The 26,483-nt window shown below is 50.1% G+C and overlaps 1 protein-coding gene across 1 annotated transcript in view; it reads right to left on the bottom strand.

Moving 5' to 3' along the window:
- CSMD1 (CUB and Sushi multiple domains 1) overlaps positions 1-26,483 on the bottom strand; it is a 1,869,137-nt gene that overhangs the window by 331,010 nt on the left and 1,511,644 nt on the right. Inside the window, exons 16-21 of the mRNA XM_049095299.1 lie at positions 25,025-25,163; positions 23,938-24,125; positions 15,217-15,405; positions 6,634-6,750; positions 4,236-4,451; positions 1,207-1,395 (exon numbers count right to left, since the gene is read on the bottom strand). Coding sequence (XP_048951256.1) covers positions 1,207-1,395; positions 4,236-4,451; positions 6,634-6,750; positions 15,217-15,405; positions 23,938-24,125; positions 25,025-25,163 — 1,038 coding nt within the window. The remainder of the gene's footprint in view (positions 1-1,206; positions 1,396-4,235; positions 4,452-6,633; positions 6,751-15,216; positions 15,406-23,937; positions 24,126-25,024; positions 25,164-26,483) is intronic.

Genomic DNA, 26,483 nt, shown 5'->3' with positions numbered 1-26,483 from the left:
GCTCCAGGCCCGCGCAGCACACACGGCTCCTCTTTCTCTGCAGTGAGCCTGCACCAAGGGGGTCCCCATCCTAATCACCCCCCAAGTGAGAGGCACGGGTTCAGGGGAAAGCCAGACGGCAGACGCCACCAGGCCTGCGCCCCGGTGAGAGGCGAAGCTGATCGGATCTGCTTTGGGCCGTGTCATTCTGTTTTACTTTCTTTTTTTTTTTAATATTTTTTTAATTTTTTTTTATTTATTTGTGATAGTCACAGAGAGAGAGAGAGAGAATGAGGCAGAGACACAGGCAGAGGGAGGAGCAGGCTCCATGCACCGGGAGCCCGACGTGGGATTCGATCCCGGGTCTCCAGGATCGCGCCCTGGGCCAAAGGCAGGCGCCAAACCGCTGCGCCACCCAGGGATCCCTCATTCTGTTTTTCAAAGAAGGCGCGGGTGGGGGACTCCGGCTGGAACACGGGGGGACACGTGCAGCGGACCCTCCGCCGGCCTGGCCGTGCTCACGGGAGAAGAGGTGCATGGGGGGATGACGGGGTTTTCCTCAGGGAGCCACGCGGCCGTTGTCCGGGTCCTAGGACCATTTGCATGACCTGGCGCGGCACCTGCGGATGCCATGGGAGCCCCCCCGGCCCCCAGCAGTCCGGGCCAGTCAGGCACCTTCTGCCGCCGGTTCACCTGCTAAGCAGCGTGGCCGAGCGGCAGGTGCAGGTGTCGGGGCGGTGACCCCGGGCTGCACAGGTGCCTTCGCCCTGGGCCCACCCGCCGCTCGGTCCCCACTGGGGATTCCTGGTTGTCCCCAGGGTGACGACCCCTGGGATTCCCCGCCGAGCACCGGCCTCCCCGCGGGCCGCAGCCACCGGGTCCCCGACCTGAGTGACGGCCGACAGGGCCCCCCCTTGTCGCACCGGGGCACGCTCACTGCTTCTCAGCCACGCAACGGCCCGCGCTTGTGCTAACGTTAGCAGCCCGCTCCCGGCTTTCACGTTCCCTCCGTCCCAGGCGAGCTGCCGTTTTATGTGTATGTATGTGTCCTTCCCAAACACGCCGGGCGCATGCTGCGGGGCGGCCCCGCCGGGGCTCGAGGCCGGAGGAGGCGCCGCGCTCAAGGGCTGGGGACCCACTCCCAGGCCGGGTGCCCGCCGCCCTCGCACTGGCCGCGCCACCCCTCTCCCCGCTGGATGAATGAAATGAAAGCGTGTGACCACCTACCCACACACCTTGGCAGAGGTGCACTCCACACACGACGGCCCCCACCCAGGCACGTAAGCTTGCTTGCACCTTCTAAGCGATACCCCGGGAAGCAGGAGAAAGTCAGAGAGTCCCCGACTCCGAAGTGGAAACCGATTCTGCGGCTGAAGGCAGGGACGCCAGGGTCATCACAGGGCTCCAGGTCGTACTCTGAGACACGGAGAGACAGAGTAAATTGGCGGGAGTGGGTAAATACTCAAATACTATTTCACAAGAATTTTAAAAAAAAATGGCAGTTATTAGAAAAAAAAATACACATATATATTTCAAACTCCTCCATAACCGTTCTGTGGATCGTTTTTCCTTGTATTATAAGCTGTCTCATGATGAATGGCAGGGATTCTATTATTTTGTAGCATAATTTGTAATTATAGTTTAATATAATTAAATAATACAATATAATAAATAATAATAAATACATATAATTATGTTAAATAAATCAATATATAATATTGATATCATTAATGATATTAATAATATTAATATATATTATATATATAATAAGATGCACGACCTTAAAATAAGATGACGCGTTTCACGGCTCTAACTCCAACAGTGTGGAACTGTTTTGCTGCTAAAGGTAAAGGAAGGGGGCCCTGGGCGAACCGAGCATGCACCACGAGGCCCTGGCAGCTGGTCCCTGGGGCGGAGCGGGGCCCCACGTGCACCCGGGGTGCACCTGCGGCTCCTCCCCACACGGCCCCCGAGGTCCCCTGAGCATCGGCAGAGGTGCCACTGGGACACACGGTGGCAAATGCCGCTTCACCAGACCCTAGTGGAAGCGACGGAGGTAAGCCAGGCCAGGAGAAGAGGCCGAGGTGAAAGCCCTCGGAGTCGGTGCTCACATCCCAGGAGTCCCCAGGAGGGAGTCAGCTTCATCTGCATAATAAATTCGCCACTTATTTGGACACTTAAAAGAATAAACTCCCTTGTATGGGGAGGGGGGGCCGCTGGCGATTGTTGGCAGCCGGGTTTCAAGGCAAAATCCTTGCAAATGAAACTCTTGCTCAGCACATCTCAGGAGCACGTTTACTGAGGTCCTGGCTCTGCAATCCCGGGGCTGGGGACGCCCGCGTGGACGGCAGCTAGGCCACGTGGCTCCTCAGCGGCCTTACAGATCCTCCTCCACCTGCTGTGTGCGAACGAATTGTCCCACACGTTCAAACCCGGGCACCTCATTGCCTTTTGACGTTTAAAGGATTTTTGTCGCTGTGATTTGTGCAGGTCGGCTGCACATCCAGCGAGGAGCCCAACACGGCCCTTGAGCTCCGGACCCTCAGACGGAGCCTGGAGCTGAGGTGGAGACTGGGACGCTTCACCCCGGAGCCCCGAGGTTTTAAAACATGTAGTGACGGATCCAAGGGGCTGCAAAGCCCCGGAGAGGCGGCTTCTGTGTTTCCTGCTGCTGTTCCACTCGCTTGCTTGTTTAGGGAGTTTGTGCGAGGAGGAGGCGTCGGCCCTAGCGCGGCTTTCTGACCCCGGGTGGTGCGCGGGCTCCTCGTCAGCTCCGAGCCGGAGCATTGGACGCTGGTGGCAGCGCCGCCGGGTCCCGAGAGGTGTCCGGGGAAGGGGCCGCGCACGTGCATCGTGGATCTTGACCAAAGTGGGAACAGAGGGGGCGACTGCCTCAGGGTGGCTGCAGCCCAGACCCGCCAGGGAAGAACCTGGGGAGCTGGACCTGAGTGTCAGGAGCATTCAGGTCTCCGCCGCACAGTTCACGATTACGCCTGATTACTGGCAGATTTCCAAGAAATCGAGCTGTCTGGGCTCGTCCCAAGAGCTCCGCTAATGTAGTGAAATGCCAGGAAAGATCAACAAAGTCGGATACAGATAAACGGCGATCGGGCCTAATTACGGGGAGTGTGAAATAGGTCGGAGCGTCTTAAAATCCCCGGGAAATCTTTCCCTATAAGACCGCATTTCGGTGCCCACGTTGGGAACGGTCCTGCCATAGTGAGGAGTGATCAGCTCACCGTCCCCTACTACGTAACGACACGGGAACGCACCTGCCGCTGACGTAAGGGTGGGAGGCAGAGAAGCCCTTTGGCCTTGGGTTTTAGCGTCACGACACGAGACAAGTTAGAGTCCTGCATGGTGACGAAGCATCTTGGAAGTGGCATCAAAAGTTCTTAGGGAATTGACGGGAGCTTCGAAGTAGGAGACATCACGGGCGACGGTGGGGCTTGGGACGACCTTAGGGAGCGGCATCAGCTCCGGGCTTAGAGGAGGAGGAAGGACAGTCGCCGTCCCCAGGCTTCCTAAGCACGAAGGTGCACTGATGCAGCTGCTTGCAGCCGCGGAGCCGCAGCCGGAGCCGCAGACAGGAGGCCCTCTGGGGCGCGGGGCCGCATGTGCCTTGGCTCCGGCCCGCCCAGCAGCTCCTCGCCCGACCGCGGCTCCTGCCATCAAGCCGATGGCGGGCTCGCCCCGTTGTTCAGCGCACGGGACCCGCCTTGTCTCTCAGGACACGGCCCCATCCCTAGGACGCCGTCCGCGTGAGGCAGCAGGGACCCTGGGCGAGGACTGGGTGCAGATCATCAGCAAACACGTGACAGGGCTTGCGGGGCGGCTTCGCCTGTGTGCGAAGCATTAAATAAAGCAAACAGACGCTCACCCTCAGGCGCGTGCCCACCGTCCTCTAGTCTTGCTCACTGAGCATGTGGTCCTCGAGGCGAGCCGGCCTCGGCTGGAGGGCAGGGCCCGGACGCTCAGATGGCGGCTTATCCTGGCCCCGTCTCCTGGGGAGGCCCCTTCGCCCGGAGGTTTTGAAGGGCTTGATGAGAAGCGAGCGCAAAGGGCTTTTCGGGAGAACGTGGTGATACGTTATCGACGATGTCCTCGCGTCCTTCTTCCAGGTTGGCCAGGGCCTGCCCGGCTCGGGCGCTTACCTGTAACCACACACGTGCACACGCGCATACGCCCGCCCCCACGCTCACGCACACGGTCCCACCCCTGCCCCCGGAGACCAGTGACAGGAGGGCGCGACGTACCTGAAAAGGTGATGTTGAAGCCCTCGTAGGAGATGGAAAAGTCCGATATGAACCGAAGCTGGGCCGTGAAGTTCCCGAACAAGCCCGCCTTGATGGTGTGCGGCAGGACCGAGCCGGTGAGCCTGGCCACGGGCTCCGTGAAGCTGCCGTCCTCCGTGATCAGCAGGTAGTCGTGGGAGCTCTCGAGGTGGAAGGTGTGAAAGGTCATCTGAACTCCTGGGGGGCACGAGGGTGGGCAGACGTCAGGCAACGGCGGGGGCGGGTGGATTGGGGGGAGGGTGTCTCCCGGGCTTAGAGACCCCGGACTCTTGAATCAAAATGTGATCGTTATCTGCAAACTTCACTTTGAAGTTTCAAAGGAAGATGCAGAGAATGAATAGAAAGAGCGTATCTAGAAAGGAAAGGGTATAAGTAGTGGAAAGAAATAGGAGTAGTCAGAGGGGTCAAAGTGCACGAGCGTGCGGGTGCAGGCGGAGGCTAGACACGGGGGTGCGGGAACCGCGTGGGGAACCGCGTCAGACACGGACGCGCGAGGACGCGTCCCGGGAAGGTCGCTGGGAAGGCATTCGCCCGAGAGGAATAAAGGGCTGCTTGAGGTTTGCATTTCCATTTGACGCGTGTCCTGGACAAAACCTTACTTTGGAGCTCTGGCATATAAACGTGTACAGCCGAGGGAAGAATTCTTGGAAATCCTGGTTTTACGTTCCCCTTACACATAAACCACACCGACTACTAATGGATTCCTGGATTCCAGAGCAAAAGCAGTAAAATGCCTACAGACAGCTCCTTTTACATAAAAATACTAGTTTTTATGATGACAATTTCTTGGTCACTCACAATTTGTTTCCTGCTTATTCTCAATTTCCTTCAAGGAAATTCTTTTCTTTTTTTTTTTAATTTTTTTAAGAGGAGAGAGAGAGTCTTCAACAGACTCCACACCCAGCACGGAGCCTGACGTGGGGCTCGATCCCAACACCCTGAGATCCTGACCTGACCCAGAATCAAGAGTGAGATGCTTAACTGACTGAGCCACCCAGGCACCCCAAGGAAATTCTTTTTTTTTTAATTTTTTAAAAGATTTTATTTATTTATTCATGAGAGATACAGAGAGAGAGGCAGAGAGACCCAGGCAGAGGGAGAAGCAGGCTCCATGCAGGGAGCCCGACGCGGGACTCGATCCCGGGACCCCGGGGTCATGCCCTGGGCTGCAGGCAGACGCTCAAACACTGAGCCACCCGGGCGCCTCTTTTTTTTTCCCCCAAGGAAATTCTTAACATGCAATCAAAATACATGTCAGCATGACGTAATACAGGCTATAAAATCAAATATGTCAATTTAATACCAAGTTGTATTCAAATTTAAAGTGTAAAGACAATGTCTCCCTGGTATCTGTGCAATTAATATTTCATACGATCTCCTTAAAAATGACAAGATTGGTCCTACAGGGGAGACCGGGGTACAGTCCTAAATTCAGGATTTATAACTACATTTCATACACAAATCACAAATTTTCCTGGCCTTCAGTATATTTATCTGTAAAATGAAGATAATGAAATCTCCGCCAGTCATCAGTGGATTTTATGAAGATCAATGATTTATTATGTACAATAATACTGAGTAGAGTTAGAACACAGCACAAGGACAGGATGTTACCCCGGGGGCACCCGGGTGGCTCAGTGGGTTGAGCGTCTGCCTTGGGCTCAGGTCATGATCCCGGTCCTGGGGGCGAGTCCCGCATCGGGGTCCCTGCTCAGCGGGGAGCCTGCTTCTCCCTCTCCCTCCCCCTGCTTATGCTCACACTCTCTCGCTCTCAAATAAATAAATAGAATATTTAAAGAATGTTATCAGGGCAGCCCGGGTGGCTCAGCCGTTTAGCACCTGCCGTCAGCCCAGGGCGTGACCCTGGGGTCCCGGGATCGAGTCCCGCATTAGGCTCCCTGCATGGAGCCTGCTTCTCCCTCTGCCTGGGTCTCTGCCTCTCTCTCTCTGTCTATGAATAAATAAATATTTAAAAATAAATAAACTAATTAATAAAGTTATCCTAGATTTATCATCATAGAAAAAGAAGTCTAGATAATTTCTTACTCCCTTTGATTTAACTGGTATTTGTGTTTTATTTCCTGTGCCTCTTTTCTTTACCGTCACACCTACTTTCCAAGCATACGTTCACCTGCACGAATACAAGTTACCTGATAGAAAGTAAAACGGAATCTACTTTTACAGTAGCATCAATCACTCTGGGTCATTTTTCTTCTAAGGTAATATAAGACATCAAAATCCAGATAAATGTGAAGAAATTAGTTATCCATTTGTTCACGTGTGGATACTTATTTGCTCTGTTCTCGTGTCTGCACCTCGTTAGTTTTCCTGCACGTGTAAAGTCCATGTCGTATCTTACCTTTTCCATGAGACACCTCGATGGTCCACGTACAGTTTAGAGAGTTGGGGTAAAAATCCGGAAACCCAGGAGAAAGGACTGTCCCGCTCTTCCCGTGGATGTAACCTCCACAAAGGGCTTAAAATAATAAGGAAAAAAAATAAAAAACAAAATAATAAGGAAAATGATTACTCTAGTATCAGATCTCCATAATCATTACAACTATAAAATACCTTTAAAGGGGCATTAACTTTGCACAAGGACGGAAAGAGTACCAAAAACCACGTCTATGAGACTAAAACGAAGCTGAAACTTTATTTTACTTGTGATTTCAATGCCCTCGGAAGGTGTTGTAAACAGTAGAAGACCTAGAGGAATAACCCCGAGTCAGGTAGGAACGCCAGGTAAGCTGGGGCAGGGGGGTCGGTGGCGACGTAACGGGTCCATGGGTTCCCAGGCATTTCTGTGAGGCCGCCCCTGCACGAGGTTGTGCGAGCGCTCGGCTCTCCCCGGGGTGGGTGGGCCTTGCCCAATCAGTTGAAGGCTTGACTCGAACAAAAAAGGCTGAACGGTCCCCAAAGGAGCTGGAGCTCTCCTTGCCTGACGACCCTTGAGCTGAAACACGGGCTCTTTCTGGGCCCAGGCCCTCAGCCCTCAGACTCGATCTTACCCGGTCGGCTCCCCTCTCCCAGCTTGTGCAGCGCAGGTCCTGGGGCTTAGAGCCTCCAGCACGAGGCCGGGCAACTCCATATAACAAACCTGTGCCCCGTCCCTCCGCACACCCACCCACACACGTCCTGCTGGAGCTGTTGGTGTAGACGACACTGACTTAACACGGTTGTGGCGTCAGAAGCGGGGCAGGTTTGCATGTTTTGCAGCTGCTGATCCGGGCAGCTCCTCAGAGGGATTCAATCCTCATCAACGCAGCCTGGCCCGCTCGGTGTGTCTTGCAGACTCAGCTGTGAAGTAGGAGGAAAAGTCACAGAGGATCTCGAGCGGGAAGTGGAGACGTCGGGGGGCGCAGGTCACACGGGCTGCGTCGTCTGTGAAGCACGGCCTGTGTGCACACGCGCATCCCCGCTTCCCCCTTGGCCGAGGTGAACGCGTCCCTCGGCGGCTCACACCTGGAATAACCTTTCTTACTAATACGCACGTCCGAACCGTGTCTCCCGAAAGCCGGTTCCGTGAGGAATATTTGCAGAACACTCGGCTAATTCGGTTGAAAGATGAGATACTTCCCCTCGTGCTCACTCATCTGGGGTTTTAGGGAACAGATGATCTCTTTGTGCCGACCGAACAGGAAGAGTCATACCAAAAAAAAAAACATCAGCAAAACAGTGAGTTCCAGGATATTTTAACAACGTAAGATTTTTCACATCTTCAAATTACCCGGACTCTACGTCTCATTATGAGGGCGGTGCTATTGCTGTAACATCGGGAATTCACTCATCCGACGGACGCTGCCCTCGGCGCTAGACATGACGCGCGGACAGACCAAGCTCCTCGTCCTCGCGGAGTCGCCGTTCCGGCTGAAGAGGCCACGTGCCCCCAGTCGTGAGAAGAGCAGACTGCACGTGATGCTGGAGGGCGAGGCACGCCCCGAGGCCAAGAAACAGGGAAACAATAGGATGCCTCCGAGCTGCATGGGGTTGGGGTGTGCCTGGGACGGGCGCTTGTGGCCGGGAGGGGCGCCGGATGCCCGCAGGGACCTGCCCAGAGCAGGGCCACCCGCCAGCAGCGACCTCGGCCAGGTCCCCAAGGCTCACGGCCCGAGGAGCAGCGTCACCCGCACAGCGTGCTGCTTTTTCTCCTATTTTTAGGGAAAGGAGTTTGATGTGCGGAGCACGGCCCGGGGCCCTGGCCCGAGCTGGAAGAGGGCAGACAGTAAGGGAGGAGGCCTGACTTCGCTTTTCCTGCCCCCGGGGTCGCCGACCACGTCCACACAGACACGAGCGAGCCCCTCTGAGGAGCCGCAGACACGCCTGCGTGTGACGTGAGCGACAATCGTCGGTGTCCTACCCGTGGGGTCCCTTCTGGGTGGCTACCAAAACCACGGCAAACTCTTAGGTCTGCTGTCCTTAGGGTCACGGCTCCTCGAATTACACTGTTTATGTCGCCTTCTCCGCGCCGAGGGCCAGAGACACCACCGGGAGGCGTCTGGGCAGAGGACGGGCAGGTGCAGGGCCGCGGTCCCGGGGCCCCTGCTCGGGCCGCCCACTCATCCGGGCCCCATCCTTGTCTGCCTCCTGCGGCACCTGCTGCAGCCCTGCCAGGCCTCCAGTTCCCAGGGCCCCAACGCTGAGCTGCCCGACCACGGCCCCTGCCCCCAGTTTATGGGCTGGGGAGAGGCACGTGATCTGTGAGGCTCCTGAGCACGACCCATCCTGGGCTGGGAGTCGTGGCCCGTTCTCAGAACTTGCAGGTGGTGCAGGTGAGGGGGGTCCGGGCGGCTGCTGGGGTGCCCAACGGCCACTCGCCCGGCCCCCAGGACGTGGGCCCCCAGGACGTGGGCCCCCAGGACACATACAGGGACGGGGGCGCGCCGCAGCCGGAGCCCACAGGCCCCGCAGGCGATGTCCCCCTGGCACCCGTCCTCGGCCTCTCCTGCCGGACCCCGGCCACGGGCCTGCGATGCTCCAGGTGCAGGCGGCGGCTCCGCAGCCCCAAGGCCTGGCTCCCACGTTGGCCACTCGTGTAGCCCCGCGTGCAGGAGAAGTGGGTATTGTTCCGGGGGTGACAGCGCTGGGGGCGTCGGGGCCAGGAGGCCGCGCTCTCCTGGAGGCCTTCTGGGGTTCCCAGGGCGCCAGCTCCCACGATGACGCTGACGCTGACGGACCTCAAAGGCACAGGTGAGTCACGCTGCCCCCCCGCCCCTGCCGGACGCGGCCTGCTGGGTGGCCCTGTCTTCATCGAGGCCCTCCCGGCCCTCAGGTGCCTCCGTCCCGGAGCTGCGGGTCTCCACCCCGACTTACGCTCCGGCCCCGTCCTCCTGCCTCTCCCACGAGCAGGTTAACGGTGGGAGCCCGCAGCATCCTGCCTGAGGCGTTTGTCTTTTCTTTTTCTCCATTTTCCTGGTTTGCTTTAAGGCACTACTAAAGTCCTGCTTAACGCAAAAACCTAACGGGGTCACATCCTATTTCCGTTTATCCATGGACGCTCCACGTCCTACAGAGTCGCTGATTTTATCCCTTCCCTCGTTCATGCATCCGTATTTACTGATACTTTTGTTCCCCTAAATACATTTTACATGGAAAAAAATCCCTACCAATAGAGGGGAGGATGGCTGAGAGCTGCTCCGTGAGCGCAGCCTGCATTCCAAGCCCTGCCCTGGTCCTCGGCTTTTCGTCACAGGAAGCTCCGGGCCCCGTGGGCCGTGGTGCCCCCGGGTTGAATCCCGCCGGTGGAATCGGGTCCGTGCCGCAGGACTAGCACGCAGGCCTGTGCACGAGCCGGGACCTTGCGTCCATCCGCAGCGACTGACTTCCTGCCCCCAGTCCCGGGCCTTCCTCTCACCCTCCTGGACTCGTCCTTCCTCTCGACCCCGTCCTTCAAGGCGCATCTCGAAATCTGCCTCCCGAGACTTCCAAGTTTCCAAACTGTAACTACGATCTTTGCCCCCTCTCCGTTCTCAAGCGCTCTTCCTGTGCCTAATAAGACACTATTTCACTGGCTGATTTGAAAAATAAGTAAAAATCGGTCTTTTGGGTCTCTAGGCTGCTAGAGGATAAACTCCTCCACTGTGTGGCTGCAAATATAGTCGTCTTCCAAAGTATGCTTGTGGAAAGGGTCAACAACGAGATATTTATTGAATGAAATATTTACAAGGATTTTTTTCCTCGTACTCGTCTTTCACCAAATATAAAGGCGACAGTTTACTTGAATGTTCACATGATTTCTTTAAAACTTGAATTTGCTAAGGCATGAATACTAAAAATAAAGCGATGCTACGGAGCTGGGAGAGATACTGATAAAATTTGTTTTTTTTTGTCATGGTGATATAAAATATTATAATTAATTTGTATTTCTTCTTCCATTCCCATAGCTATGCAATTTTATTTTTATTTATTTATTTTTTTTTAAATCTTTTTTAGCTATGCATTTTTAAAGGTTTAAATATCCTATTGATGTTCATTTGTCACAATAAAAACCCAGGGGGTTTAAGAAATTGCTTAAGAAAAAAATAAATTAATTAATTTAAAAAAAAGAGAGAGGGATTGCTTAAGATTTGAAAATGCAGCAAAAACAACTCTTCTATCAAACTCTAACATCTCCCCATGTTTGCACATTTATTAATAGCCTTTATCGTAAATTCATTATTATCTGGAACAGCGAAGCCAAAGCAAAGCAAACAGCTTATGTCACAAATTCCCCTACAAGTGTTAAATTTCAAACGTGTGTGAATTTTAAGTTGGGACAAGATAAAAGAGGCAAAATGCATGAATCTAATGTGCTTTATTTTCTACAGAAAATGTCAGACACATGCTGTCGTTCCTGTGTCAGTTCCTTGCAGAGAACCGGAGGCCCTTCTCCATCTAACCCCACGTCCTTTCTCCAGATCATTTCCTCCTGAGCATGGTGCTCATTTTCCACTCACCCTACTTCACCAACCCGCGGGAATGTGCGGCACGTGCCGTCATGCCTGTGGGCTCCTTCCCGCTCCCCAGGCGCCTCTTCGCAGGTTGGCCGCTTTGGGTTATTCTACTCATCACGGGACTCCCAGATCACGTCCTTCAACTCCTGTCCCCATGACCTTCAAATGCATCTGAGGAGACTGTATTGAATGATGAGGTGGATGTTGAGGCATAGGCCACGACTGGAAAGTTGGGGTCCCCCCAAAACTCATGCTGCATCCCTGGTGCCCCCCGCGATGGTGCCGGGAGGTGGGCCTCTGTGCCGCGAGCAGCTCCTCAGGGCTGATTCCTGCTCTTCTAAACGGGGCCCTGCGCAGTGCCCTTGGCCCTTCCACCGTGAGACGACACGTCGTCTGCAGCCTAGGACGGGTCTCACGACAAGTCATCATGAGGTCCCTCCAACCTCAACGGCCATCATCCGGAACGGTGAGAAGTACGCCTAGCCCTGGCACCGGGTCACGGCAGCCCCACGGGCTGCGGCAGACTGCAGAGGGCTGTGGGGAGCCGCCCGCGACTGACCGCGACTGACCCACGTACCCGGAGAAACGGGTGTTTAAAAGGTCAATAATGCTAGTGGCCTGGCGTGATTCCAGGTGCAGCGTCTCCGGGTCCTGGGGCAGGGGCGCAGGGCAGTGCAGGGCGCAGGGACACTCAGGGGCCAAGTCCTGCCTGGCTTTGCCTCGGGACGAGGAGGGCAAGACGTGGACGGAGGAGGCGGCCCCGGCTGTCGGCCTGGGTCAGATACGGGACCATCCCATGAGCGAAGTGGCGGGAGTCGTCCGAGCACCGCTGAATCAGGGGTACAGGCCAGGACCCCGCTCTCTCTGGAGAAGGCTCCGGCTTCCAGTGGGAACCCCAGGTCTCAGCCGGGTCAGGGCAGGTCTCGCTCGCCTACGTCAGTTTTCTTTGCCAGATCCAGCCCGGTTAACTGGACGGCTGTCGTGTACTTTCCTATAATGAACAGGCGCTTGATCACCGAGTTCAGATCACCATCAGAGCCCGCAGCCTTTCAGTCTTCCCAGCTCCGCCGGAAAAGTCAGCAGAACTTGAGAGGCCCTGCGGTAGCAGCCGCTCGCCCGAGCCACCCCACACGAGGATGGAAACCAGGGAGCAGCTTCTCTAGGCTCCACTTCCAAACTCCATTCTCAGCTTTAGCCCCCAAATAAAAACACGATATTAAACTTGCACAGCGGCGCCCAGTAAAGTCATGTGTTTGCTTGTCAGGTAACTCTCCCAATAAAATCACTTCTATGATTAACCTGTTGCAAATTTTGGATTAAGTGATTTCATCAATATTTTTGATTGATGTTCAGTTATGCATGAATAACAGCTAAGGACTTGGAGGGATGGACCCTTATCACACTCAGTGTCCCCGTTACAATTATTGCCAATAAAGAACTCTACAAATAAAGTTAAGTATTTTTGCATACTATTTAGGATATTCTCAGATTTTACAAAATCTTAATGAGTCCAGAAGCTAGTATCCTTCTGACACTGTTTATTTAACCAGGTGGGTAAGTTTTACATATTTTTCTCATTATCAGAGTTCCAATTACAGAAATAAAACAAGACGATAAAAATTCACCTAAGGCCAGAAAAATGTAGAGATAAAAATGGAAAGTCTCCGTTTCCCCTCCCTACGGCCTGCCAGTCTCCGCACGGGAGAGTATTGGGGTCTCCGTGGTAGAAAGACGGTTCTCAGTCATGTTTTACAAAATACTGGGAACGTGCCTATCGCTACATACACGCAAATGCTCGCACATGACCCCGCGTTGTCCTGTGACTCGCTATCTCTTTCCTCCAAAACGAGTGCGTCCTCTCAAGGTGCAGCCACAGAGCAGAACAGACAGGCAGCTCTGTGATCCCACAGACCTTCCTACTTTTTGGTAAACCCAGCAGGAGAGAGGAATTCCTCTGTTTTATGTGCCTTTCCCGGGTCCGCGTCCGAGGGGACACACCCCAAAGTGCCGACGGACCTCGTCTCCCTCTGGACTAGCCCGCGTGTGTCCTCCCCATGGATCCGGTGTCTCGTGTGTGTCGCTGTTCCCCTCTATCCATCTGTACGATAATATGATTTAGAGTCATTTATCGTGTCATTTAGGCTGAGCAATTATCTTCTGCAGGCGGACACTTTACCTCTGGCTTCTTAAATCATAGAACTTTTAATCTGCATCTAGTGACATCTGTCACTGTTTTCCATTGATTGTGTCCAAATATCCAAGTGGACCAACATCATTTATGAATCAAGTCATCCCTCCCCACGGATCTGGAATAACTTTGACAAATTAGGCTCCTGCACAGGCGCTGGTTTGTTACTGGAATCCCTACGTGACATCACCAATCTGAGAGTTGTTTTTTTTTTTTTTTTTTTTTTTTCAATCTGAGAGTTTTTGCACCGACTTCATGTTATTTTAATTAAAGGTAATTTTGGGGATGCTTTGATCCCATATAGATATGTTTCTTATCATTCTTAAAAATATTTATTTCTATTCAGAGGCCCTCGTCTTCCAGATCAATTTTTAACATGTTTATGACTTGATATTCAAAATATAAATTATTTTTAGACTTTATTGAAATTAAAACTCTATTTGTAGAAAATTTGTATATTTAAATTTCATTCCCACCATCTAGAAATGTACTAAGTATTCACATTTATTAGGATATTATTTTATATTCTATCATGAACTTTGAAATTCTTTTAAGATAAGCCTCAAAAAGAAAAAAAAGATAAGCCTGCATTATCTCCTATTAGATGTATTCCTGAAAGTTTTTGTGTATATAGATATTATACTTCTAATATGCCGTATCCTTTGTGGAAATCCACTGATTTAGGTTTATCCTGAATGTAGGCTCTACTAGCACTGCCCAAAACCGACTGTCCTCTCTTTATAATATTTATAATTTATATAATTTTCTTAAATTATTGCATGAGTCAGCATCTTCCACATAACATGATGAGATGAGCACTGGGTGTTATACTCTATGTTGGCAAATTGAATTTATTTATTTATTTATTTATTTATTTATTTATTTATGGCAAGTTGAATTTAAATAAAATATTTAAAAAACGACCTTCTGCATAACATAAAGTAATATTTTTTGATACTGAGAAAGTTGTTCTGTTCTTGACTTTCATGGGACTTTTTATAGCAGTTTGCTATTAAATGTGATGTTTTCTATAGATAAATTAATCTTGGGGTTCTCTGTAAGCCATAAATAACAACCACATTATAACATTGTTGAAAAAATATTATTGGGAAAATGTTATTTTTTTCATGGAAACAATTTTATAGTATGGTTATATTCATGGCCAAAGGACAAATCCCTCACTTAGTTTGCAAATGGACACGAGCAACATATATGTGTCTCTGGTCATAGTGACTATACGCTGCATAGTGTCAGGTTGAGAGGTAGAGTCACGTGATCATCAAGAATGGTGTTTGCTTTGAGACCTCCAAGGCCAATCTGGACGGGGCAGGGGCAGTGGCTGATAGAACCAAGAAGCCACTCGGGGATCTCCTGAGAAAGTATTTCCCCGTCCTCCAGGGAGAGCGGTCCACCAGAGGTGGGAGCTCAGACCTCCAGGCAGTTGCTGGATGCTGGGACCTGGTTCGGAGGAAAGCCAGGTCTGACGACGTAGAACACGCATACTCACTACCCTGCTTCACGTGCTATTTTCAACGAATGCCAAGTGGAAGAGCGTGTGCATAACTAAGCTCTGGAAGTTTCCGTGTCTGGGGACAAAGTTGAAGGCTGGCCCGTAGTTTATTCATGTTGCATTCTAAACAGAGGCTCCACCTCATAGAAAAATGTGCTAGGTAAACTTCAAGCATTAGATGGACATATTTTTAAGGTGTACAACTTTTCATATCCTACTGCCCCGTAAAATACAACATATACCACCCAGAGAGTTTGTCTATTTCCACATCTCTACATTTCCTTATGATTCCCTGCTTCGTGGACCTCCACCTACCATCACAGCTGGGCAATGCATGGTTCCACTGGTGGTTCCTCTCACAGATAAGGGGCTCATCATCACTGAGTGTGTAGCCTGGGTCACAGCTGAAAGTCACCGTAGACCTGATGCCGAAATTGCTGCCATGTCGATGGCCATTCACAGGGATTCCTGGGTCAAGGCAGGAATCCGACTCTAGAGTCACACCTGCATGCGCAGAAAAAAGTACATTACATAGGGAACTCTTCCGGTTTATAGAAAAATTATTTGTCCCATATACATATAAAATATTCTGAGATATTATCCGACCTGGGAATTTATTCAAGTGAATCCAACAATCCTTTAATGTAAAACAAAACAAAACCCAATACGTTTTCACGTATCTGTTTTTCTGTAGAGAGATGTACATTGTTAACTATTTACCAGATGACATGTAATCAGTACAAACTTGAATAATGCCTTGATATGTGAATTTTACTTCTCTTAAGAGTCTGAAAACCAATGAACTGTATTAAATGAAGCCTGTATTTTCCTGCTTTTTATCTCTAGCCCTCCACTCTCCCTTCTCATTACATTTTATGTTCCAGATGGATTTTGGCACTCACACTTCAACTTTCATAGACATGCACACATGCGCCCAAGTCTGTACACATATAATGCAAGTTAAAACTGCGCTGGATTTGATTTTCTAAAATTGCATTCTATACATCCATGTATTTTTTTTTTTTTTCGAATTTGCTCTTAAGTCAGCCACTTTCGGGATGGCTACAATTAGCCTATGCTAAAAGATGCTAAAAAGTATAGTGCTATAAAAAGTCAAGTAATTATGATCATGTCATTATAAGAGTTTCTTTTCTCTGTCTCTGAGATTTCTCTTTATTTTTAGAATATACATTTGGAGAGATAAGGAAAGTCGGAATAGGAGAAGAAGATGTCATGGTGACGTTTATGTATTCAAAGAAATACGTGGATGGACCTGGAGGGTATGATGCTGAGTGAAATAAGTCAATCGGAGAAGGACAAACATTATATGGTCTCATTCCTTTGGGAATATAAGAAATAGTGAAAGCAATTATAGGGGAAAGGAGGAAAAATGAGTGGGAAATATCAGGGAGGGAAACAGAACATGAGAGACTCCTAAGTCTGGGAAACGAACGAGGGGTGGTGGAAGGGGAGGTGGGCGGGTGGTGGGGGTGACTGGGTAACGGGCCCTGAGGGGGGCACTTGATGGGATGAGCACTGGATGTTATGCTATATGTTGGCAAATAAGACACCAATAAAAAATAAATTAAAAAAAAACAAAGAAATATAAAAAAGACTTAGCCATAGCTATACACAACTCTCTCAATAAGGCTCAGAACAACCAATTATGACTTGGGCTATTAGTCAAAAATCTGAAATCATTACCAATATTCAGACTGCTTAGTCCCCAAAGATCTTAGTTAGATCTCTGGGATAACACTTTTGATCATTGCATAGATTTTACCAAAGTTTGAGTGATGTACCTTACCTCATACCCTCTCCCATTAAGTCAAATGCAGGATATACAACTAAGGGGTGACTTTTTAAAATAAACACTAAGTGACAATATTTCTTCATTATTATAACAAAAGAGATTCCATAGGCAGGACAGCTAAGCCACTACTGGAAAAAAAAAAAAAAAAAAGGTAGTGAAGAATGCGCTTTCCCAGAGAAGTCCAGCTCCTAAGAGGTCACACGTAAACCTACTGGGTTTCTTGAGTGCTCAGAGTGTCTTTGTTGTTCACGGTGTGACCCTGGGCTAACGGGACTTCAGGTTACCCTACAAGGAAGGGTCTGCTGGAGACCGAGCTCAACCACGTGGTCAACGACTCCATTAGTGATGCCTCTGTCGTGAAACACCAATCAAGTCTCTGGACACGAATGCTCCATGAGCTTCCCGGGTTATCAGGACTGTGCATGCTGTCACACGTCATGGCTAGGAGGAGGTGACACCATTCACGACTCCTTCACAACCAGAATCTGCAGGCAGGAAGCTCTTCTCCAGATTCCGCCTTTGTGTCTCTTCCCCTCGCTGGTCTCATTTGGGTCCTGTCCCATAATGAATGCGACCGTGAACTTTCAGTAAGTGCTAAGTCCTTCTATCCAATTATTGGAACTGAGGTCATTTGGGGAAACACCCTGAACCGGCAGTTGGTTTCATTGTTTTCAAAATAAGCAGATGTTGCCCTTTGCAAATCTGTGCGCTTATCTTCAAAGTCTGGCTATACTGGGTAAAAAATGGAAGACTCTACCACAGTGAAGGTTTCCAAAGGAAAAAAATAAATAAAACAATGAAGATAAAAAGCAATGTGAAAAAAATATATATATATCACCATTTTTTCCCAAGAAATTTTTCTTAAACACTTTAGCTAATTTCCTAAAAAAAAAAAAAAAAAAGTGCCTACTGCCTAGAGACCAGGATGTAACTGTCATGACTTCTTGCCAAGCGTGGAGGCAAATACAGGCACGCTTTCCATTCCCGCACGAGGTCGGATCTGCCACAAGGAAGGTGGGCATCACTAGTCCCCAAACCCATCACTCCTCTGCAGCTGTTTCTTCCTCCACACACATTTGTACCCTAAGGCAATGTTTGTGACCTCTCCCATGACACTTTAGAGATCATGTATAGTGCACGCCCTGCACATAATGGGTACATGCTGCTGGCTGATAGATTTTGTAGTGACAAGAGTAACACAAGAATGCCCTCCAAGGAAGCTTTGCCTAAGAAATGGGGTGGTCCCCAGGTGCCTGACAAACCAGTTAAGTATTTTGTTCTACTTTGTCAAATGGTTTCCAATGGTCACTAAACAGCAATCTACTTACTGCAGCAGACAAAAATGATAAGAATTATCATTTTAGGCGATGAGAGAATAGTATATCAATGAATAACATTCATAACAAAATTTGTAAATTGTAAACGTTTCCCCGCAAAAAATTTGTAGGGAAGGAAAAAAAAAATCAGAGGAAACCAAAGCATAGAAAACACAAATGCGCAAAAATAAATAAATAATAAATAAATAAGTAAATAAATAAAAATAAAAATAAGAATAAATAAAAAGAAAGAAAGAAAGAGAAAGAAAGAAAGAAAGAAAGAAAGAAAGAAGAAAGAAAGAAAGAAAGAAAGAAAAAGATAACACAAATGTGGAATTTCTTACATGTAAAAGTGAACTAAAAGGTAAATACGTTGTTGAAGCCATAAAATTACTCCATTATTTATTCATTCATCCATCCGTTTGTTCATTTATTTTTACAAAATAATGGACAAAAGCACGAGGTTGTGAAGTGTGCAGTCATTGCCCTTTGCATTAAAATGCATCTGAATGGATATACAGGCAGGATGACTGTTGAGTGGTAGGATTAGAAGTGAGTTGATGGCCAGTTCACCTGAAACACACCACATGCAGGGAGAACACAGCACAACGTAGGCCGTGTGGCCCCATAGGACGAGACCCTTCCAAGGACAAGCGACTCTGTGAGGACAGGAAGCCACTGTACTTTGAAGGAGGAATGTTCTAGAGCACGGTTTCGAGCGTTTTCTGCAGCCAGCTCTCATAATACAAACTGGCATCGGTAGATTTTGTTGAGACTCTGAATACTAGTTGATCCTGTCCCAACTGTTTCCTCCTTGAAACTTAAGGCGACGATGCACGTTTTGACACGGGTGACATAAATACGCTCCTTGTCCCCTGGCCTGTCACATGAGTGATGGAACAAATCTGTCCATGAATCAAAGAAGTTGATGACTTTGAAGCTACCCATGTGCAGATTGTATTGACATACGTTGATAGAAGTAAAATTCTGCTTACCTCTCTGTTTTTATACAAGTTCTAGACCAAGAAGGGGATGGATATTCTGAGTATCCCCCAAAGGTGGGTTTGAAATAACAGTGACAATCCCATTTTACAGAGGAGGAAATAAGCCAAGAAATTAACTCAACTGGCCATGGTAAATTATTCACAGATCCACATCTAAGCCTTAGTCTGCTTTCTCCCTCTCCTTCTTCTTATTTAGGATTTTATTCATTTGTCTGAGAGAGAGTGTGTGCATGAGGCAGGAGAGGGGCAGAGGGACACGGAGAAGCTGAGCAGGGACGAGGAACTGGGTCCCAGGACCCTGAGATCATGACCTGAGCTGAAGGCAGATGCTCAACCGACTTGGCTACCCAGTGCCCCTCTCCCTGGTCTTCTCCTGAGTCTGTACACCCGTGTCCAATTTTCCATCTGCATGGCACCTATATCCATTACATCCCGCTCAGTTTTTCATTCTGATATTAAGAAAAGTCATTAAATTTCAGAAACTAATCTGCACACACACACACACACACACCCTGGAAAACATACTTTTTTTGCCTTTCACAATTTTAAGAAATTGCACGATGTATAAATTATGTAGATAGACACGAGGCGAGGTCTGCTTGTTGCTTGAAATATTTTTTAAAACATTCTTCTGAAAGTATTTGCAAAAAATGCCCTAAAATTAAATGGAAAGCACCCATTACCTGAGACATCCATTAATTTTCCAGTTTCCTATAACATCATGCTTCTTAAAGGGGTGGCTCAAAGCCCTACAAACAGACACAGCGAGGATGTGATTATTCTGTGGGGGCTGCTACAGTGACTATGATGGAGAAGGGCTGCATCGCATTCCTCATGAAGTAATAAAAGGACAGACTGGAGTTGGACACTGTACTTATAAGGTCTGTGATTGCTGAGACTGAGCACCCAGCCCAACCACACCTCTAGGTAAGCTCTTAGGAAAACCTTGAAGAAACGACGTCAGTCCTGCCTTACGACTCAAAAAAGAGTGGAAATTAGTGCTGTTTACGGTAGCTCCCAGTACCTTACGGCAGCTCTGCACACCTACGTCAGCCTTGAATAGAGTGCGGCTGTTTCTGCAAAGCTGTATGTTAGGGCATCAAGTGGGATCGCGAATAACTTTTTTTTTAAGTTTTTTTTTTTTTTTTTTTTAAGTTGCCAAGGAAGGTTTTTAAAAGTTACCAGGGAAGGTTTATGGTGTCGAAACATTTATGACAAAATAAGAAAGGGGGATGAGACATATTATTCATTATAAAAGGCATAAATAATTTGATATAAATCATCTGGGTCACAGGGACCCAATTTTGTGCAACTGCGATTGTTCTCCCCACATCCATCCTGGCTTCTGAACACATCTCTGCAAAGCCTACTGGAGGGTCAGGACTTCATGGGGTGGGAAATGTGTCTGCCTCTGGTTTCTCCTCCTGCTGTTCGCTCTGCAGCACTAACTGCTCTTCCTTCTTCCATATGCAGGTGCCCCCGGCCCACCTCCCTGCCCACCTGCCTGGAGGATGTGCCTCTACCTGGCCCTCCCATGTGGGCCCTGCCATCCTCCTCCCTCCGTGCTCCCAGCCGTCCTCCTCCCTCTGTGGGCCCCACCGTCCTCCTCCCCATCTGGGACCTCCTCTCCCTCTGGCCAACCGAGCTGAGTCCAGCCCCCCTGTCCCCTCCAGCCACCCCCCTGCAGACCCCAGGTGTCCCCAGCTCTGAGCTGCCCTCCGGGGCCTCCACTCCCGTCGGGCCCCGGGGGAGCACCAATGCTGGTGATGTGAGAGCCTCTGCCCCTTCAGGATGGTTTCCCACCAGGGATCCCCGTCTGGCTTTGCTCCAGGAATCCTGAGGGTCCTCGGCCTCCCTGCAGCCACAGGAGCAGCAGCAGCAACACCCGGTGCACAGTGGCAGGTGGCAGGCATGCTCGGGCCGGCCCTCAGACTTGGGTCGCAGCCCCAGGACCTTCCTGTCTCACCTCCTGATACCTAAGCCGTGTCCCCCGTCTCATGTGGTTTTGCACATGTCCTTGTTTCTCCCCCAAAGCAGAGTAACTGATTAATAATTGTGACAATAACCAGTCAAGCTTCAGTCAATGTGCTACCGGGGAATACTTCCCTAATATACTTTCCGCCCTTCCCTTCAGAGGCCTTCACAAGCATGCTGGGGGCTCCTCAAAGGACCACTCGGGGTTCCCCGGGCAGAAGACGGCATGGGGTTTAGCTCCCTGCCCCTTCTTTTTTCTTTAAGATTTTATGTGAGAGATACAGAGGGAGACAGAGACCCAGGCAGAGGGAGCAGCAGGCCCGATCCCAGGACCCCGGGGTCACACCCTGGGCTGAAGCCCCGCTGGCACCTGCCCCCTGTCCCCTCTAAGCGCCTTGGCAGCGGGATGCCGTGGGGACCTGACCCACCTTAACCAGCAGCCAGGGCCCTCCTGTCCCGTGACTCCAGAGCTCGCAGCGTGTTCCCCTTTTCAAGCAGGAAGGGGGAGGATCCTAGACCCCAAGGGATCACAAGCGTCAGACACCCACAGTTACCACTGCCCTGCTAATGGGGCCATCTGGGTGATTACTTTCATCTTCTCCTACTGATCCCTCAACTGAAGGAGGCAAAGAGCGTGGCTGCCTGCGAGGTCACGGCAGGCCACGCGCACGCGCCCCTGAGGCTCAGGCCTACTGTCAAACACAGGGACACGGAAACAATCCTCAGACCGCGTGGTCGTGCTTTGAAGATCACAAAACTCCTGTTATAACTCTGTGCATACGACGTCCTGTTAGTAAGGATGACAAGGCAAATGGGAACCTGTGACCTGACTTTCTATGATTCTTTGAATTCCACAGGGAATGAGGAAGAATGACCCATTTCTTTAAACGAGCTAGGTGAGTAAATGCAATCAGTCTCTAGGACCTGCATTTAGGCTTTAGGACACATTTCTTTAAAGGACACTAAAAAAAAAAAATAAAATAAATAAATAAATAAAAAAGATAAAAATAGGCAAACACTGAAAACACTATACACTATACAGATGAGAGACAGGAAGGGAAAGCATGTCAAACTTCTCATATTTTTAGTGTCGGACAATATGGGTTCTCTTAAGCTGCGTCCGACTGTGTGTTCAAAGGCCCAGCAGTTCCAGACTGAAGAGACGGGGGTGAGACACTACAGACACTACAGCGCTTTGGGCGTCCTGCTTAGATTTGCAAATCCGGATGGTTATCATGTGCTCGTCTCTTTAGTCCAAAGAAAAGTAAGGACTTGAAGGGACGTTAAAAAGGAATGAAATAGGAAACTTCCTGGTTCTCTAATTCTATCTTGAGTTTAAAAAATACGTTCCTTTGAAATAAATGTCGCACGTCTACAAAGTGAAACTAACCGAATTCAATTTGAACTTCGTGAATCATGAGTAGTCAGTCTCCTTGCTATGAAAACAAGTGTAACATAATCTGTTTTTTTTTCAAGACGCACACGTAGCCTTGCACGCGCATGTATGCACGTGCCTGTTTGCATGTAAGCCCACACATGAGCAGGTGAAACAGAAATATCTGTTAACAGGTTATTAATCTGAGTGGCTGAGTGGGGTTTGCACCACGGTGGACAAGAGTAGCCAGGGGCGATGTTTGGACTGGAAGGAGAGAAAAAGAAAAAAAAAGATGATTAAACATCCAGCATATTAGGTCTGACCCCATTCTTGAGGCTCTGTAAAATTGTATTGTGGGTATAGGTAAATAAATAGATATAAATTAAAAATGTGTATATATGTGTGTGTGTGTTTAAATAATATTAAATATTAATATTAATATTTAGTATTAGTATTTAGTACTAATAGTATACTAATACTAATAATATTAAAACTTCATTTTGTTTGTTTTGGGGTAAGACTGTGAAGAACAACCATAAAAATCTTGAAAAATAGGGTTTTATTCCCTGAGACCTGGTGTGACCCTGGATCCATCCATCCTCTTATTTTACTCTGAAAGTGAAGCGTTTTGAAACAGAGGAAATAACGTCTGGGTGGCGGGTGTCACAACGCCGTCCCAGGGCGGCCCCGCCACCTGTACTGCAGAAGGATGGCTGCAGACGTATAACTGTGAAGTACCGTAGCGACCTGATCTCCTGCCTTCAGAGGCTTAGGCCAAGACTGAAGTTTGTATTTATGGAGACAGAACGGGGACCCCTGTGACCCGAGGGCCAGATTCCCTGCACGGCGGGAGCTCAGCTATTGTTCCCGAGTTTCCAGCTGTCACTTGCACTCTCCTTCGCAGTCGTTAAGGGACGTGGCTGCGTGTCATTCGGTGAGGTGCAGCTGCGCCTTGACTCCTTCTGGTCTGGGTCCCATGTCCTCTCCCTGGGGACACGTGCTCACTGGACCAGCAGACAAGCACCGCGATGGCCCTAACCATATTTCTCCAGCAAGAAATAGATGGATAGGGACGCCCGGGTGGCTCAGCGGTCGAGCGCTTGCCCCTGGCTCAGGGCGTGATCCTGGGGTCCCGGGATCGAGTCCCACATAGGGCTCCTGCATGGAGCCTGCTTCTCCCTCTGCCTGGGTCTCTGCCTCTCTCTCTCTGTGTCTCTCATGAATAAATAAATAAATAAATAAATAAATAAATAAATAAATAAAATCTTTTAAAAAGAAAGAAAGAAAAGAAAAGGCGACGGATCTTTCCCCGTGGCCACCATTCAGGAGCCAGCACCCGGCGATGGCCTCGTGGCCAGGAGCTGTATTTCTAACAGTAGAAATTTGTCGTCACATCGTGTAGAGAAGGAACCTACTGTTGAATCATTAAATTCTACAATAAACGAAGAGGTACGTTTGGGGAGTGTTAAGTAAGCCCTCACCAGGGCCCATGGGGTGGAGAGGACACCGTGTGGCGCGTGGGCACGGGCTGGGGCCGCGGGCCAGGCGACTTACTCTCGTAGTGGATGAGGAAGCCGACGCTGGAGCGGCTGTTGTCGGTGGTGAACAGCAGGTACATGAAGTGGCCCGTGCTGATGAGGAACTGGGGCGCCTGCGTGCCGTGGTACTCCCCGATGAGCGGCGACGAGCTGGCCGGGCCGTCGCGGACCTCCAGGGTGTCGTAGTTGACCTCGGTCTGAAACCTGCGGAGGCCCGGCCTGGTCAGAAAGGCTCAGTGGCGCCAACAGCCCGGCCTCCCCCCTGCTTCCGCTCATCCGCTGCCCCCCACCCCCACGGGTAGTGCCGGGAATCAGGGATTTGGACCCACACAGACTTAAGAAACATCACGAAACTGGGCACGTAGGACGTGGAAGCCCGGAGCAGTTTTCTAGGAGACACAGTACACCCTGCGCCCTCCAGCACGCTGAGGGCTCAGCCGTGTAACACCCCCGGGGCCGAAACGTGGCAGTCCTTAGCTCCAAATAATAGTGATAAAAAAAATCGTGAGCTAGATGAGTGTTGGAGACATGAAGAAAAGATAGAAGGAAGGCGGGAAGGAAAAGAAAGAAAGAAAAGAGCTCAATTAAGAAACACTGATTAGTGGACAATTATGACGCTCGTCCAACCACTCCGAGAGCCGCGGTTGCGCACGGCTGTGGATGCCTTGAGATGCGCACACGGAGAGGAGCGGTCGCTCAAAGCGAGACAGTAATTCAAAATACATGGGGAGACTTTAAATACTTTTCTGGGGAAATTTTTTTTTTCTGTGCCTTTTTAAGCGGCGTAGACGGTTTCTGGACACTAGAAGCAGAGGGTAGGTTAAGCCCAGCTCCACACCCCAGAGCTGGACACAGAGCCCAGAGTCGCGGGAGCTGAGGAATGATGGTCTGGGACTGTCGTGCCCCGGCGCCGGCTGTGGCCTCGGACAGCGAAGCTCGAGGACAAAGGCCACCACGCAGATGCCTATTCTGCTCCGTGAGCTCCTCTGGCAGAACCAACCCGAGCGGTTGCGTTTCTAAGTTTCAGGATCCATTTCGGTGACACCCCCGGACACACACGGGGCAAGAGGCCCACGTTCAGGAAGACAAGGGTTTTTTCTTACCTGTCGAAAGTTATTTTGATGGAGTGTCCCGGTTTTGCTTCGATGATCCATTCACAATTTAAAGAATCTTTGTAATACCCGGGCCACCCGGGGGGCAGGATGAGTCCACTGGCGGCTGTCAGGTGTCCACCGCACGGGGCTGAAAGAGAGCGCGGCGGTCAGCGGGCCCCGGCCCCGTGGGGACAGCTCGGCCACCACGGGCCACCTGCCTCCAGGGTTCCCGCCGGGCGAACCCCACGTCAACTGCACCCACGGAAGCGGAGCACGTCCACCCCGCAGCCGGGCAGTTGGCAGCCGCCCGCGGCCCGGTGCCCGTGGTCTGAAAGCCTCACGCACGAGCGGGCCAGAAACGGCTTCCGCGGACCGTCACACGCAGTCATCGCGACAAATTCAGGAGGAACCTCCGATTGAGACCCCTGTTTTATACGTCCTTGTAACTCCTCGAGTATCTCCGGGCCAGCAGACAAAACCACTTTGCAAGCAAAACAGAAACACCGTGTGTGTGAGACACAGATGGGATATTTTAATGACGTGTCTTGAGCTTATTCCGTTTACGTTACATTTGTTTTACTAAAATGACTTGCCCCAACATCATACTAGCTCATTGGTGAACATTATGGAACAAAGCAAAGTTTTTAGACTGGATAGACACGGGGTTAACCGGCATCCGCCCTCACCAATGCCCCAGGATCGTAAAGGGGGTTTTCCGGGGAGGTATGCGCGTGCCGCTCAGGAAAAACGGGTTTTGCACGTCTGTATGACCTATGGAGTCTTAAAATAATAACATATATTGAACATGTTTCTGTCCAGCCCCATATTTTTTTTTTCACATTTTTCTTTGCAAAGTCCTTTGCCGTCTTTGCCATCAAATTTGTAAATCGACAAATATCCAAAAATGTAAAAATGTCCTTAGTTAAAAAAACATTCACTGTAACCAGCGTATGAGCAGCTTGTGTGGCCTAGACCTCATGATCAATTATAGAACTGATGATGACAAGTGATACTTGAGAAGAACAATATATAATATTTGGAAAAATATGGCTTTTATGGAAAATTGCCGATGAATTAAAATGTTGAAAAACTGTGCTCCATCTCAACCCAGGTTTTGAGGCTGGAGTAAAACATCAGAGGAGGGACCTGTAAGGCGCCCCCGGTGGCTGATGTACAGGGGAACCGTAGGAAGAAGGAGCATCACCTGCGGGAAGCGTCAGCTCCACTTGCTCTGAGCTGGCCCGACCCCGACCCTGACCCCGACCCCAACTTCGCCAAGCCCTGGGGGACAGAAAGCAGCCGTGTCTGGAGCCGATTCCTGCCCGTCGGGGCCCCCCCGGCCCACGGGGGACTCGCGGCCGAGCTGCCCCACAGCTGTGTCTGCAGCCGGGACCCAGGGGGATGCCATGCCACCTCCGGCTGTGTGGGGTGAGTGGGGTCAGCCCGTCCCTGCACCTGCCGGGAGCGT

This window comes from Canis lupus, chromosome 16, assembly GCF_003254725.2.
Source record: "Canis lupus dingo isolate Sandy chromosome 16, ASM325472v2, whole genome shotgun sequence".
NCBI classification, from domain to species: Eukaryota; Metazoa; Chordata; class Mammalia; order Carnivora; family Canidae; genus Canis; species Canis lupus.
Note: the sequence above shows the minus strand (reverse complement) of the source record. Positions and strands in the feature narration are given on the sequence as shown.